This window comes from Siphateles boraxobius, unplaced genomic scaffold (genome assembly GCF_051911475.1).
Source record: "Siphateles boraxobius isolate OS27281-9 unplaced genomic scaffold, OSU_SipBor_1 53, whole genome shotgun sequence".
Classification (NCBI taxonomy): Eukaryota; Metazoa; Chordata; class Actinopteri; order Cypriniformes; family Leuciscidae; genus Siphateles; species Siphateles boraxobius.
The window spans coordinates 8,469,582-8,486,331 of NW_027509175.1; the positions used below are offsets into that span (position 1 = coordinate 8,469,582).

The window sequence follows — 16,750 nt, forward strand, 5'->3', positions numbered from 1 at the left end:
GCTGTTTGTAAATCTGACCCATATATATTGGCACTATATCAGCCATCAAACAGCTTGTCATATTGATATCGGCATCAGCATTTGTTAATGCTGCATGAATGATATTGTGTTTATATACCTCCAGTGAGGGGTCTAGTTCATGTGCAGCTGCAGTGGAGGCCACGGCGAGAGCGATAGCTCCTGATGCTGCCACTCGACCCTGTCTATCTCTCGGCTCGTCTCTTCTCTCTGCCGGGAGACTCAGGAAATCAGGAGCAGCTACGGGAACCACACACTCCATGGGGAACGCTCCACTCCGACCCTGCACTGCCCCATACTTCCAGCCTGAAAAAACATACATAAGCTTATTACAGCTTATTATTTCTGCATTCCACTTTTTTTAACATCTTTAAAAAAATGGCATTAATAGATATCTGTTTTCATCATGTGACAAAATATATCTAATTTCAAGTTTAGTTCACAATTTAAAGAATCCTATAAACAAAATAATATATATAAAAAAGGTAATATGTTAAATGTCGGACCAAAATCTGGTGTGCCTCTCTTTAGCTCCTCGAGGTAAATTACTTTTTTCTTCACCACACAGCCGTAACTCTGACCTGAAACACAAATGCACATCCACGCCATGAAAATGTCACAAAATGCATGCACAGCAGTGTAAGTATAGTCGCGCACTGTACGTGACCCCCACACAACCTCCTCATGGATTTCCTGGAGTATCAAGGACAAGCCTGTCCCAAGGTTAACAGCTGATCCTCCTGATGGAATGCACATATTTGGAGCTCCATTCTAAAATCTTTTCCTGTAGAGTAATTTCCTAATCTTTACGGACTCAAAACTAAACAAATCACTGTATACAAAAAAGTTATTGTCTACCGTTCAAAAATGTGGGGTTGTACAATTTTGTGCTCGCCAATGCTCCATTTATTTGATTAAAAATACAGTAAAAACTGTAAAATTGTGAAATATTTTTACTATTTTAAATAACTCTATTTTCTATTTATATAAAATGTATTTTAATATATTTCAAATTGTAATTTTATTCCTGTGACGCAAAGCAGAATTTTCAGAATCATTACTCCAGTCTTTAGTGTCACATGATCCTTCAGAAATTATTCTAATATGATGATTTGCTGCTCAAAAAACTTTTCTTTATTATCGCTATTAATATTTTTGTGGAAACTGTGATCTATTATAAATATCTTTACTGTCACCTTTAATCAATGTAATGCATGAATAAAAATATTTATTTCTTAAAATAATTTTTTGAATGGTTGTGTACTTAAACTCAATGGGATGAGATCAGCAATATATTGTATTCGGGTGCCCAATATTTCCCCCTGCTAAAAACTGCATGACATCACTGCTTGCGGGAAAGACCTATAGATTTTAATGTGTTTTTATGACTGCATTTCTCACCCTCCTCTAATCCATCCATGGCCTGCAGACGAATGATATCTCCTTTATGGAAGTTTAAAAGAGCTCTGTCCTCCGTGATGAAGTTTCTCTCTGCTACAACATACTCAGAGTCCTGCGGAGGAAGTCAGAAGTACAGCATTGCATGTTAACACAAAATCAGACTCGTCTTTGGCAGTGTAACAGCACCTTAAAGTCACCGTGAAATCAAAAGTGACATTTTTTTTTTACATAATTTATTATTTAATTATTATTTAGTATTTTTTATAATGATTTATCTTTTTTTAAATTCATGCGCCATTGTAATCTTTAATCAAAATAACTCCCTCTTGCAGCGTCATCTCTTCTCTTCTCGGATGACGTGTTTACTGGCAGGAGGGCGGGACAACCTGTCACTCACATGACATCACAGCTATAGCAAACCACAACCATCCAATCTATTCCTGATAGACAAAATCAAGTCCCACCCTACTTTTTTTCTTGTTCAAGAAGCCATTTCAATTACATTTACATCACAATCGGGAAGAAAAGAAAATATCGCAACTTTCCGTTTCATGGTAACTTTAAGAAATGATAAGAAGAGAAATTCCATACTTTCTTAAGATGAGAGATGAAGAGATCAATCATCTGTTTGATCTGAGGAGCTTTGGCTGAAAACAGAATCAGTTTCTCATTCATCAGATTAAACTCTAGCATGTTCTGAGACGGGATGGTCACAAACAGGATGTCTGTGTAGCTGTGGGAGAGAGCGAGAGTTGTGGTACTCAGTCTTTATGAGGTTTCTGGCTGATGGTTAAATGGCTGGATGGATGACACACCTGTACGGACGGAGCACTCTGAAGTAGTCTGGAGCTGCAGAGCTGCTTTTCACTGTCTTTAGAAGTTTGATCCCAGAGTGAGACACTGCCAACACCTGCACTCCAGTACCCACACTGCCCTACACACACACACACACACACACACCGGTGACATATCAGGCATAAACTGAATTCATACTAAAAGTCTGCCAGCAAACGGAACTCACAGAGGCGGGAAAAAGGCGAGAAAAATAAATCTCCCATGATTCCCTGGCAGCAGCAATCACAGCTTTCTTCACACTCTCATCCGGAACATCAGTGTTGGGCTCGATGCCATATTGAGCTATGAAATAAACACACATATCATTGCAACAGATCAGTGTAGTCATCAAAAACATTAAACTAAACATGCCATGGGAAACGATTCCACATAGAAAATAAATGTAACTGTAAATGAATTCCTTCCTCACCAAACAAGGATTTCATCTTCTGTCTCTCCTCTTTAGTAATACGCACACAGGCCTCTGTAAATGTGTCATTGACAATCTAAAAAACATCATTTAAAGGTGAGAAATAAATTACAAAAATAGGGAATGAAGAGAGAAAATGAATAGAGGAAAGCAATGTATTTGCCAAATTACAAAATATTTTAATAAAAATGTTCGGGATTAGTACTTTTTTTATTTTTCAGCATGTGCATTAAATTTATCAAAAGAGCTTGAAAGGCTTTAACATTGTTACAAAAATTGTATTTCAAATAAATGCTATTCTTTCAAACTTTCTATTCATCAAAGCAAATGATTTTATGAAGGCAGTGAGTGGAGTTCGCCTCACCTGTTTGAATATGAGGTTCAGCACTAGCGGATGGTTCCAGCTGTCTTTGGGGTAGAACACCTACACCAATTTGTATAGCAGCATTAGTGCTGAAGCCGTTCTGTGTTCAAGAAGATCTACAAAATTTACAAAATACACACACACCTCCTTCCTGAGGCAGATTTTCCAGGGGACGTTTGTGTAGGTGTAATGCTCCTCTGTGCTGCTCCTCTGCAGCTGTGTTTGGATGCTCTCAGATTCCACTGGAAGATCTCGGGACACTGGTGTGTGTGTGTGTGTGTGTGTGTGTGTGTATGACAGATGGACAAATACAGATGGTTGAGGACATACAGTATGCATTATATACAGTATATATACTGCTATCCAAAATGTTTTTTTCTGATGTTTTTGAAAGAACACCGTTTTTCTCATTTATTTGATCAAAAATACAGTAAAAAAAGGTAACACTGAGATATTAGTACAATTTAAAATAACTGTTTCTATATTCATATATTTTAATGTAATTTAATTATGTAACTTATTTCTGTAATGGCTGAATTTTCAGCATAATTACTCCTTCATGATCCTTCAAAAGTCATTCTAATATGCTGATATATAGATCTATAAACATTTTTGCTGTTTAATATTTTAGCGAAAACCATGATACATTTTTTCAAGATTCTTGTATGAATAGAAAGTTCAAAAGAACAGCATTTATTCGAAATAGAAATATTTTGTAACATTAAAAATGTCTGTCACTTTTGATCAATATAATGCATCCTTTGCTGAATAAAAGTATTAATTATTGAAAAAAAACCTTCTGAACAATAATGTGAATCCCTCACAAAAAGATGGTTACACTACAATACTTTGTTATCGTACCATTGGTACTATATCATACCATATTAATTTGCTATAGTATTTAGAGAATATCATGGTAATACCATCAAGGTAGTGCTCAAAAAGAGATAAAACTGTGATAATACCATAATATCTGTTGAAAGGGATGTGTGTGTGTGTGTTTCACCTGGTGGTGGTAAAGTCAGTGGTGGTTCTGGTGCTTTCTTCTTGCTGATTTTGGTTGGTTTGAGGCCTCCATCTCTGGACACAACGGCTGGAGTGGGAGGCTTTCTCTACACAAACAGTTACACACAGTTACAAATTTTTTTCATTTAAAAAAAATTTAATTTGTGTTCCAAAGATGAACGAAAGTCTTACGGGTTTAGAACGAATTTTTATTTTTGGGTGAACTATCCCTTTAAAGCATATTTAAAACACCACATAGACATAAAAAACATAAAAAACTTGATTTTCTTTAAATTATTAGTTATTAGTTAGCAACCTTTAATAGGTCAGACACGCTTTAAATGGATAATACAGAAAAGAGAGAGGTAGAGACAAATGGGAAAACATACACACCTCTGGAGGAGGTGGATTGTCCATCTGTGTTTTTAGGATCTGCATTGCCTCATCATGTGGGTTCAACTTCTTGACAAAACCTTTCCCATCTCGCCTGTCAACAAACGCATGCCATTCTTTAAGTTAATAATAATAAAATAATCTGATTGCATGATACACAGGAGCAAATGCACAGGTAACCCACCTCTGTCTCTGAGGCACAGGTTCTGGGTCCGGAGTTTGATATTGTTTAATGATATCTTTAATGTTGTGGCTGGGAACAATGTGCTCAGAGTTAGACACAGAATATTTCACCACGTCTGTGGCAGGAGCCGGAAAAGAACGCATGGGACCCGTGACCGCAACAGGAGCTGAGAGACAGAAAGAAAAAGTTGGAATATATTGAAGTTACAGAAAATGGATTAATTTCAATTGTTGGGCATTATTATATTAAATGCGATCACACCATGTTTTTTAGCAGGCCTGCTGTCAAGTTTAATTGGTGAAGCGGGGGCTTGTTTCTTCCCTAATGTCCCATTAGATGATGCAGCCTGAAAATCATTTAGCCAAAGACAACAAATCATCAACAGTTCTTATATTAAAATATACTCAGCAGTTAAACAGATACACAGATTAGATAAATATAAGAGACTAAAAGTTAATTACAATCAATCAAGTGCAATAAGAAGCAATTAAGTTGCAGCATAATATGAAAAATATACAGCATTAATGACAATAATCAATAAAAGACATGCACAGAAAAATTAAAAAGCACCACTGTCAACCGTATTATATTAACTTTCATGAAGCAGTATTACACAATACTGTAATTACACAAACTGATATCATGCTTGTATACAGTTCAAAAGTCTGGGGTTGGTAGGATTTTTAAAAATGTTTTTGAAAGAACTCTCTGATGCTCACCAAAGCTGCATTTAATTGATAAAAAATGCAGTAAAAAAGAGTATTATGAAATTTTATCACAGTTTAAAATAACTATTTTCTATTTTAAAATGTGAATTATTCCTGTGATTCAAAGCTGAATAGTGCACATTGTGAATTGAACACTCCTTCAGAAAAAAATCTCATATGCTGATTGGCTGCTCAAGAAACATTTATTATAATAATTATTAATGTTGAAAACAGTTGTGCTTCTTGTCATTTTTGAGGACACCGTGATGAAAGTTTTTCCGAATTCTTTCATGAATTGAAAGTTCCAAAGAACAGCATTTATTTGAAATCTTTTGTAATATCAGAATTTTCACAAATTTCTTTGCTGTCACTTTTGATCAATTAAATACTTCCATGCAGAATAAACTTTCTTAAAAAAAAATCTTACTGACCTTAAACTTTTAAATGGTAGGGTATTTATAGTTACATTACATGTATTTATTTAGCAGATGCTTTTATCCACAGCAAAAGAGGAACTTAATGAGCAATTGGTCAACAATATTCCTGGGACACAATGTCAAGTTTACATTATACACTAGATTATTTCAACACTTGGGCACCTGTGTAGTCTTGGTGTTCTGCGGCTGTGGCGTTGGGGGGCTGTTCTTCTTCATGGGCTCACTTTGCCCCTCTGAGATGCTGGGGGTGGCGTAGATCGAGGTGGAGGCGACGGCCGGTTGGGGGCTCACTGGAGGGCTTGTGTACACGGACAGGGGAAGTGGGGCGTAGGGGCTGAGGGGGATGTTTGCGTAGGGGCTGGGAGGGATGTCGGGGTACGGGCTGGGGGGCAGAGTGCTGTAAGGGGTGGGAGGAGGACTGGTTGGGGGGCTGGTGAGGGGGGACATTGGTGGACTGGACACCATAGCCATCGCCTGCATGGTCATCTGCTGAGCCTGAAGATGTAGGGACAGTCGAGAGACACATGGTGACTTAAAACACTTGAAAACCAATTCACACCAAGAACAATAACTATATCTTAATGTACTATCCAGTAGCTTATTTTACTATCCAGTCTACTATCCAGTAGCCTAGAAATCTAGACGCACCCTAGCGGCAGCAAAAAATATTTTGCAGCAAAGTGTAGTCTAGCAACTCTCCGTTGGCATTCGAGCTGGAAAAACCAAACTCTGGTCAGGCCAATCACATCGTGTATAGAGTTGGTGGGCGGGCTTAACATAATGAGGCAGCGTTGTGACAGTTCCACGTGATTTCCATAGGTGATTTCCCTGCTACTTGAAAACAAAGAAGATACTGCTGGCGAACAGCGATCTTTCGAATTGGCTTTGGCCGCGACTCTGGATGACTTGGAGTCAAGAGAATGTCACTTAAGTCATTCTTAAAAAAAGAAAGATGTGTTCTGAGTTTTGACGACCGGATACGGCAAAAGTTTAATATAGGCCTATCAACTAGCTCCGCTGGTGGGAAAACGCATGGGACTCACTCAGCCACAGCCGTTCGTTGCTCTGGTTGGTTGTAGCGCTTTCCTATTGCGTGCAGAGGGAATTTGAAAGACAACTGTTTATCCCGCCCCTCGGATTGAGGTATGCCAATTGTGAGTTCCCAGACCTAACATCTTGATAGGTCTGGCTTGCCAGACTAAGCGTCCAGACCAGTGGACGATAAAATTCTGTTTATTATTTGCATGCGCAGCAGTTTTGTCATCCTCTTAGTAGGATGAATTCTGATCGGCTGTCATTGTTTTCATTGTTCATCAGCTAGAAAAAAATTGTTTCCCTGTGCCGTTATCTTTTAGTTGTGATGTGGAGATTTAGAACAATTTTCAGAACTAGATCTTTTTCGCTATTGTTATGGTTATCGTCCTTGGTGTGAACGGGCCTTTAGTCTTTTTTTAGTCTTTGGGTCAAAAGGACATTTTTAAATATGTTGTATTATGTCATGTATTAATTGCAGTCTGATTGAAAAGGCATACAATTTTACATGTTAAAACTTTTTATTTTATTTTACTTGACATCAAAATACGTAAAAATGTAACAGACAATCTGTAACCAAACGTTCAAAAAGTGAAATGAATAATAAATTAAAACAAACAAAATAAAAACTATAATAGTATATCAATGATACTAAATGAACACTGGTTTAGTATACTTTTTATTTTAGATTTTATTTTTGTTAATATTTCAATTTAATTTGGAATTTTTTGTAATTTTGGTGTGTTTGTTTTTGTCATTTTTATTATAATTAAAAAATATGTCTATATAGTTTTTTTAATTCTTAATTTAAAAGTTTTTTTTTTATTTAGTTTGAGTTATTTTAGTATTTTAAGTTGAACTAAAATGAGAAATGTTGACTTGAAAACTAGATAAAATAAAATAAATGTTTAAGGTTTTTATATTTAATTTTATTTCAATAAACACTTGAATGAAACTGCTTGAACCTGTGGTTTAGGTTGTTGTGTTGCTCTCCCTGAGGAAGGCATGGGCCGAAATGCCTTGGAGAGTTTTTAGATTTTTTGTATGTAGCCATCTGATAATAAAGGCTTTTTAATTCTAATGAGTGCCATGGTCATCCTAAAGTTTTCTTTGATGGACTACTAAAATACCTGGACCATAAAGCAGCTTGACTGGATACTTCTCCTTTAGATGTGCTCTCTTCTATTGGACTTTGTTTAAATAAAATTATTGTTTACACTAAAATGAAAATTCTGTCATAATTTACTCACCCTGAAATAATTCTTCAGAAAACAAAAAACAAAACATCACTTTAAAGAAATAGTCAAATAGTTTGAAACAACATGTGGATGAGTAAATGAGAATTTTCTTTTTTGGGAGAATTATTGTTTTAATAAAGACTGTAGTACCATAATGACAGCTTGCTGGTTGATGATGGTTTGTTGCTGTTGGGTCAGGACAGTTTGCTGTTGGTCTGAGGGGAAGAATTAAAAGACAGTACTGAATAGTTGTCCATCACTCCAAGCCCTGTAAAGCTGATGGCATTTTAATTAGAAATACCTGGCACCGGGGCCACCGCTGGCATTCTGGGCATGACTGAAGTGCCTGGTATGGGTGGCAGAACTCTCACTGCTGCAAAATACACATAACAGAAAAAATATCACACACACAGCCCATCACATCATTAAATTATGTACAGTATGTGGGCATTCATAATTGAGTCCAGCTTAAAAGATCAGCATAGCTGGTGCTCAGGTTGGGATTCTGGTGAGCTGGTGTCTCTGCCAGGCTTCATGACTTGACTAACAAATCTGGTCAAGCAGCAGTAAAATTAAGTCAAATTTATTTGCATAGAGCTTTTCACAATACAGATTGTTTCAAAGCAGAATGTTTATCATATCTTAATAATCTTTATGCCTTATAGTTGTACGGTGTGACTCTGTGTTTCCACCTTTTTCTTAGTGTTTTGGTTTAGTCCTGTTCAGTTTTCCCGCTCCTCGTTTGTCTTCAGTTGTCTCACCTGTGTTTAGTTAATTATCTTCATCACCTGTCTCCTATTCATTACACTCATCAGTCTCTGTATTTAGTTTCCCGCAGTTCTTTCAGTCTTGGTCCGTTCTCGTTGATGTATACCGTTTGCGTTTGAAGTAGGATGTGTGTTGCGACTCCTGAGTTTTCTTCTTTGAATAAATTCTTGTTTTCCTGTTCCTCATCGTCTTCCTCGTGATTCCTCTACAACGTCCCGTAACAGAAGAACGGACTTTGACAGCACCATTCAAAATGGACGAAGTGGGTCAGATCTTGTGCTCTATTTATCAGAATGGCTGTAAGATTGAATCCTACCTCGAGGAGTTCGTGGAGTACAGCCATCTAACTACATTAACTGATCTGCAGCTGATGGTCTTATTTTGGAGTGGATTAGACCCACACTTCACCTCATGGATGCCACTGGGAAATCCCAACATGACCCTTGAACGGTATCTGGACTCCGTGTTGAGATGGTGTGGCTCACCGTACATGGTCAGTACCGTTATGTCACCCCGGTTCACGGCACTCCATGATCCCAGCCTTCCCCGCTGGTCCCGTCCAGCCCAGTGCCCTCACCGCTGTTCCCGTCCAGCCCAGCGCCCTCACCGCTGGTCCCGTCCAGCCCAGCGCCCTCTCGCTCTCGGAGACGGAGGAGGAAGAGGACTTCCCGCGTCCTGCAATGCCCGGAGGTCCTTCCTGAGCCTCCTGTCAGACCTGAGGCCGTCTCCATACTCCTGGCCCTGGCGGCGCCGCCCAAGCTCCTGGCCCTGCCATCGTCGCCCAAGCTCCTTGCCCTGCCGGGGTCACCCATTCCACCTATCAAGGCCAATTCTGCGCAGACTGGGACTGTTCACGTCCCGTCGGTCCAGCCACAGACTGTTCACGTCCCGACTGCCCAGCCAACGTCTGTTACTGAGCCTGTAACTCTCCCCAAGAAAATTATTTGGGGGGGAGCTACTCCTCTCCGCCATGGCCACCCGAAGGGTCCTCTCCGCCATGGTCGCCTGTACAGCCAACTCCGCCCTGGTCCCCTGGACTGCCAACTCCGCCCTGGCAACCTACTCCTTCCTTGTTCCCTGCTCCGCCCTGGCCGGCTGCACGTCCTGCTCCGCCCTGAAGGCTTCCTGCTCCAGATCACGCCCTCCTCAGCCTCCAGGGCGCCCGTCCCCCCACCCCTTGATGTTATAAGGTGCGAGGACGCGCCTTTTTGGGAGGGGGTGTACTGTAACAGTGTGACTCTGTGTTTCCCCCTTTTTCTTAGTGTTTTGGTTTAGTCCTGTTCAGTTTTCCCGCTCCTCGTTTGTCTTCAGTTGTCTCACCTGTGTTTAGTTAATATCTTCATCCATGTCACCTGTCTCCTATTCATTACACTCATCAGTCTCTGTATTTACTTTCCCTGAGTTCTTTCAGTCTTGGCCCGTTCTCGTTGATGTATACCGTTTGCGTTTGAAGTATGATGTGTGTTGCGACTCCTGAGTTTTCTTCATCTTTAAAGTTTGGCATCTTTAAAGAGCTGGGCAGTTGAAAAAAGATTCAGGCAGTTGAGATTAAACCAATGAATAGCCTTTGAAATGGACTATATATAACTGTACTACACACAGTGTACTGTGTGTATACAGAAAAAATTGGATAAGTTTTGCAGGCAGTCCAGCACCAAAACTAGCATAAACCAGCCTGGACCAGCAAAGAAATTACTGCTTTTTTTTAAGCTGGACTTCTCAGCAAAGAATGTGAGAGTGAATGTGTGTTTACCTCCAGGCTGAAGGGTGACTCTAGCAGGGGACTGTGCTTCATCGCCACCTAGACCTCCTCCACCCTTCATCCTACCAGACAAAACTGAAGCATCAAGGTCCTACATATAAAAGAATATTCCAGTTAGTTACTACTGCCGCATACTTCAGAGTAGCTTCTACAGCAAAAAAAAAAAGAGATATCCATAGCGTTCCATAGAATGTTTTACTTTCATAATATCTTTTTGAGTGAAACGAGGGTAAATAAAACATTAAAATGAGTCCAGCTAATATGCATTAACACCATTCTGGAGTAAAAAGATCAGACGATGTCGTTTTCCATTTTTTTTGCTGATGGTTTTTATGCTGTAAAGGTTAAAAATCCACACTGGGTGAATAGGACTCTTTGTGTTAGTATCATAAATTTGGGTTGAAATAGTGAAAAATAAAAGTATAAAAATAAAATAATAAAAGCTGTATTTGCATTCCATGAAAGAAGATAAACAACCTATTTTTTCTTTCATGATGTATTTCTGAGTGAAACAAGATATTATATAATAAATCAAATGTAGGGCTTCAGCCACACAGAGAGTCAGCTTGCTTTCACACATGCTTTCACACATATTTTACAGCATTAAACTGTTTCTATAACAGAGATTGATTTAGAAATCATTGATTTAAAAGTGTGTAGTTTAGTCCATGACTCTTGGTATCCGTCTCTCTCTGCATGTGGGATAAGCCTCATTAAAAAATTACACAGTCATTTGCTTACTTTAATCTTAGTGCTCTGTGTAAAACGATCACAGGAAGCACAGCCAATCGCACAAAAACAAACACATAAATGAGACTTGCAGTAACCCTGTAAAGCAATCTTTCATTCTCTTGCTCTCTCTGACACACACATTAGGGGTTAATTGACATTTGTGTGTGTGAGTTTATCAGGTGTCACCGTACCCCAGTTCCATCAGACAGAACTGGGTCAAAGAGGCTGTCCAAATACCGGTCCATCCCACGATGAGTGGCATCATAGGATGGCTCTGAGTCTGATAAAGACAGAAAGAGACAGAGAGTGAAAAAAAATAAGGATAAAGTGGAAATGGTAACAGGAATTTATGTTTAAAGGTGCAGTGTGTGATTTTTAGCGGCATCTAGTGGTGAGGTTAAGAATTGCAACCAACAAAAGTTATGGTGGCCGAAAATATGTCATCGTCTGAGACAGCAGAGAGTAGCAAGCGGCAACATTCTAATCTGATAAATGAAGCCTACCCGGAAGTGCGAAAAACTGCAATACATCGAAAATCCGCTAGGGGCAGGTCCCAAAAGGGAACAAATGTCCATAGACCCCATGTTAAAATGTCCGTTTTCACAGCATAAATTCATATTTTTACAGGTTGGTCCCATGGACTTTTATTGTATTTTTCGATAGGTTCCGAGTGCCTGACAACTGTGAGGGGGGTGGATTTTTTTCTAACTCGTTAGTTTAGATTGTATTTAGATATAAAATGTATGACAAATAAGGGCGTGGTTAACTTTGATTGACAGATTGATTGACAGCTAATAACGGGCTGCGCCGAGTGGAATTCCTGAAATTTGACATCTCGGCCATGAAGTATAAGAAGCAAATACATCCCAAGATACACTACCGTTTAAAAGTTTGGGGTCAGTAGGATTGTTTTGCACACTTTAGTTTAGGGTCCAATTCTCACCATTAACTAACTATTAACAACGACTTTTGCCTCAAATTAAGCCCTAATTACTGCTCATTAATAGTCTGTAAGGTAGTTGTTAAGTTTAGTTATTGGGTAGAAATAAGGGATGTAGAATAAGGTAATGCAGATTAAGGCATTAATGTGTCCTTTATAAGTACTAATACACAGCCAATATCCTAAAATGCATGTTAATAAGCAACTGGTTAATAGTGAGAATTGGACCCTATAAACTAAAGTGTTACTGATTGTTTTTTTTAAAGAACACGTATGCTTTTATTCAGCAAAGACACATTAAATTGATCAAAAGTCACAGTAAAGACATTTATAATGTTACAAAAGATTCCTATATTTCAAATAAATGCTTGTCTTTTGAACTTTCTATTCATCAAAAAATCCTAAAAAATTGCATCATGGTTTCCCCAAAAACACAACTGTTTTCAACATAGATAATACTAAGAAATGTTTATTGAGCAGAAAATCAGCATATTAGAATGATTTCTGAAGGATCATGTGACACTGAAGACTAGAGTAATGATGCTGAAAATATATCAAAATAGAGAGCTGTCATTTAAAATAAATGCAGCCTTGGTGAACAAAAGAGACTTTTCAAGGATATAAAAAAAATATTACTGACCCCAAACTTTTGAACAGAAGTGTATTAAAGAAATAATTTAATGAAGAATCTAATCCATTGCAAACATAGTAGTTCAATATACTATTAAAATATACTGTAACCTACTTAAAAAAAGGTAATTCATGGATTCAAGCTGTAAAAGCAGCTTTTTGAAATGTCTGATGCCAGACAGATAAATACATTGTCAAATGACGGTAAGTGAATTTTTTTTTTAATAGGATCAGAGAAAATGGTAATCAAAACAATTTTGTGTTCATTAACCGAAAATTCCAAATATGCCAGGTGAAGTCATTAACACTTGTAAAACAAGCTGCTGCCTCAAAAACATTATTAATGATCAATGACCTGAACATGTCACCCTTGCAAGACCTCTTAAACCTGTATAATGTTACTCATTCTCTGGACATGCACACAGAAAGGTTACATGAACACCATCGGGGTTAGTTTAGCTGTATGTAATCTAGCCATTCTGTGTGTATCTGATTCAACTTCACATGCAGGGTTGTACAACTGCTACAACAGGGGCTGTAGTTTAGTGTTTCCTGAGATTATGCTTAGATAGTCATGACTCATGAGACAGACCATTAGGCCAATTGGTGGAATAACAATCAGATTGAGAAGGGTCAATGACTTTGGCCCAGCCCCAATTCACATACTATCCGTCCTAAATAGTATTCGAAAATAGAATTTGTACGTCCCAAATCGTAGTATGTTGAAATGAGTGTTCCAAAGATACCCGGATGGTCTACTATTTCCGGTCAGAATCCGAAGTGCAGATCGATGCACACTCTAACGGCTAATATTGCCCACAACCCATCGCGCGTTGGACGAGGATTCGGTTACAACTACAAACACGAGTGAAAAGTGTTAAAAAACTACAGACATGGAGGACGGCGAGTCCGGCGGTTATGTAGAGAAGTTTAGATAAAGGGGTTTGAGTGATTAATTATCAGTATCTAACATGACGAAAATGTTTTTATTCAACGCTGTCTACATTATATTGCACCTGCAGCAGGATTGTGAACTTTTGTAAAGATATGTTGAGCCTGTTAGTTACCTTTTAAATGCATTACCTTTTAAATGCATCATTATATTCAAATTGCAAACACATGAGGAGAGTCTCCGCATGAAAGACCCACGACTGGCAGATGAACGTGCTCTCCGAACCGGTAGGAAATCAAATTAGATTGAATGGAGGATTTTAATACTGATAAGATGATTTACAGGGCATCAGTTTACGGTGACAGGATGCATGCAACAGATCTGTCTGTTAAAGATGACGTGATAGTATGTCCCAAAGCTTGCCTACTCTTTTGCTACACACTCAAAAGTATGTACTTTTTCTTCACAAAAAGAGTACATACTTTTAGGTCATAGTATAAGTAGGCGAATTGGGACTGGGCCTTTATGTCGTTTCACTTAGGAACAAGTGTATGTTGTGCTTAACTGAAAAGACTGAAAAAGGAGGCTACCCAGACTGTAGTGACCTTCAGAAATCGGTAGGCTGTTGGTTGCAATGGCGCTCTTTCGGTTGGCATACGAGAGCGGCCCCTCCTCATCCTCTTCAAATCCACTGCCAAAGAGACTTCTGCATACCAACGTATGTATTAAACATTGTCACAACAATGCACTACAACTGAAACGTGGGAGAACAACTAAATATTTTGGGATGCATACATACATGCTCGCGTTAGGTCGTGCCCTGCTGGGGTCTTCAGTAGAGATGATGAAGTATGTTTTCTGTTTAGGGAAGTCTGGCAGCAGCTCCAGGTCACACACTAGATCGAGAACATAATCGTGACCCTCTAACTCCACCCACTGCGCCAGCTCCTTCATCAGAACGGACCAACCCCATCGACTCTCAGAGGACACGCCCCTGCAGGATGGCCAATACCATGTTACGGACACTACAGGCTGGAATACACTAGACAACACACTAGGCATTGTATACTTGCTGTCTTTGTAAATGTTTACAGAGAATAACTGGGCATCATAAACTAAACGACTGAGGATCAAAGCTGAACAGACTTTTCAAGTCATTCTGAAGACAACAAACTCAAGCAGAAAAGTGTGCCTCGTTGCTAGAAGATGTGTAACGAATAAAAAACGGTATGTGTTCTGTAATCGACTCAAAATATCAAACATGTTTGTAATCACTAGACTGGATGAAATCAAAGTCTGAAGCTAAAAAAAATCTGAGTCTGTGCCCATCAAACACTACATGATTTCTGCTAAATCTGTCAACTGGGACTACCTAAAATCTGCAGATTGGCTCTGATTTTCAGCCACTAGCATACTTTGTAATCTTAGTAAAATCTGTGTAAAGAAATCCAGCCTTAAGATGGTGTATTTTCAAGTAAAATTCACCTGTGTTGTAGAACATCTCCTGCAAGGCCCTCTCCATTGGTCCAGGAATGGACAGGACACAGGAAAGAGACACCTAACAAAGAGATAATCAAATAAAACTCAAATCAAAAAAGCCCCAAACCCAAGTCCCTCTGTTATTATGGTCTCTAGATACAGCCTGGCTTCCTCCCAGTCTAAATCTATACTTTTTGTGTTCCAGGTGAAAATCAGGTGAAAATCATAGGTCAGATTGCTTAGAAAAGTAACTGCATCTCAATCTAAAAAGAATGGAGTTTTCATTTCTATAAAATACAGATAGTATACAATTTGAGATACACTCATGCCACTTTATTTCTTCGGATGGACAAATATTTTTTGAAAAATAATCCATATGTGTGCGTCCATCTAACATGGAGCGCCACATATGACACGTGCAAGCGAGAAATTGTAGCAACAAATTAAGAATTTATTCCCATGACTTTTATATATATATATATATATATATATATATATATATGATGAGAGAATTTTTTTGTGAACTAATTATATATATATATATATATATATATCCATAGTCCTGTAGGTTGCAAGGTGGGGCTGCCTTGGATCGGACTTGTTGGTCCAGCACATCCCACAGAAACTCAATTGGATTGAGATCTGGGGAATCTGGAGGACAGGGCAACACCTTGAAGTTTTGGTAAATTCTCACCGTTTCAGACATACTCTGACCCAGTTGCCTTGCCATAACAATTTGGCCCTTGTCAAAGTCGCTCTGATCTTTGTTTTAGCCTATTTCTCCTGCAGAACTGAGATCTGTTGTTTTCTTACCATCTATTCTACCCAGACCTTAATATGTGGACTTGTTAGAAGATGATATTGTGATCAACACACAGGGGAAAAATCTTCAATAAGACGTCATTAATACCTGTAGGTTGTAATGGTTATGTAATTGTAAGAGAACTGACGGGTGGAAAGAGTAGCCTAGTCAAGATAATTTGACTGACCATCTTATCTCTACACGGACGGACACACACACACACACACACACACACACACACACACACACACACACACACACACACACACACACACACACACACATACACACACACATACACACACACACACACACACACACACACACACACACACACACACACACACACACACACACACACACACACACACACACACACACACACACTATCACGTATCTACTAATCTGCTCCAGCCCAAACAGGCGAGGACAGAGAGACAGTGTAACTGGATGAGAGAAGGAGTAAAATAAAGCAGAGTGACAGAGAGAGTGAGCAAGATTAGATGAAAGAGGAGAGGCTGAAAGAAAGATGTAGAGAATGACAGAAGAAGAGATTAAATAGATTAGAGGAAAGGATAGACAGATGACACCAGTCCTGATTTGCCTCCTGACCTGACATTAACATGCATTATTTGAGAGACAGTAGAAAGTGGGACAGGAAATTGAGGAGACTGAGAGAGAGAGAGAGAGAGAGAGAGAGAG

General features: G+C 38.8%; 1 protein-coding gene across 1 annotated transcript in view; it reads right to left on the reverse strand.

Annotated features, from left to right (window-relative positions):
• The window catches only part of myo15ab (myosin XVAb), a 54,349-nt gene that overhangs the window by 8,018 nt on the left and 29,581 nt on the right, over nt 1-16,750 (reverse strand). The window contains exons 30-50 of the mRNA XM_077205297.1: nt 15,253-15,325; nt 14,567-14,761; nt 14,358-14,473; nt 11,497-11,585; nt 10,565-10,664; nt 8,345-8,416; nt 8,194-8,258; nt 5,936-6,268; nt 4,891-4,975; nt 4,630-4,795; nt 4,446-4,539; nt 4,054-4,159; nt 3,192-3,307; nt 3,048-3,107; nt 2,684-2,759; nt 2,441-2,556; nt 2,235-2,353; nt 2,011-2,152; nt 1,420-1,531; nt 525-599; nt 119-324 (exon numbers count right to left, since the gene is read on the reverse strand). Coding sequence (XP_077061412.1) covers nt 119-324; nt 525-599; nt 1,420-1,531; nt 2,011-2,152; nt 2,235-2,353; nt 2,441-2,556; nt 2,684-2,759; nt 3,048-3,107; nt 3,192-3,307; nt 4,054-4,159; nt 4,446-4,539; nt 4,630-4,795; nt 4,891-4,975; nt 5,936-6,268; nt 8,194-8,258; nt 8,345-8,416; nt 10,565-10,664; nt 11,497-11,585; nt 14,358-14,473; nt 14,567-14,761; nt 15,253-15,325 — 2,516 coding nt within the window. The remainder of the gene's footprint in view (nt 1-118; nt 325-524; nt 600-1,419; nt 1,532-2,010; nt 2,153-2,234; nt 2,354-2,440; nt 2,557-2,683; nt 2,760-3,047; nt 3,108-3,191; nt 3,308-4,053; nt 4,160-4,445; nt 4,540-4,629; nt 4,796-4,890; nt 4,976-5,935; nt 6,269-8,193; nt 8,259-8,344; nt 8,417-10,564; nt 10,665-11,496; nt 11,586-14,357; nt 14,474-14,566; nt 14,762-15,252; nt 15,326-16,750) is intronic.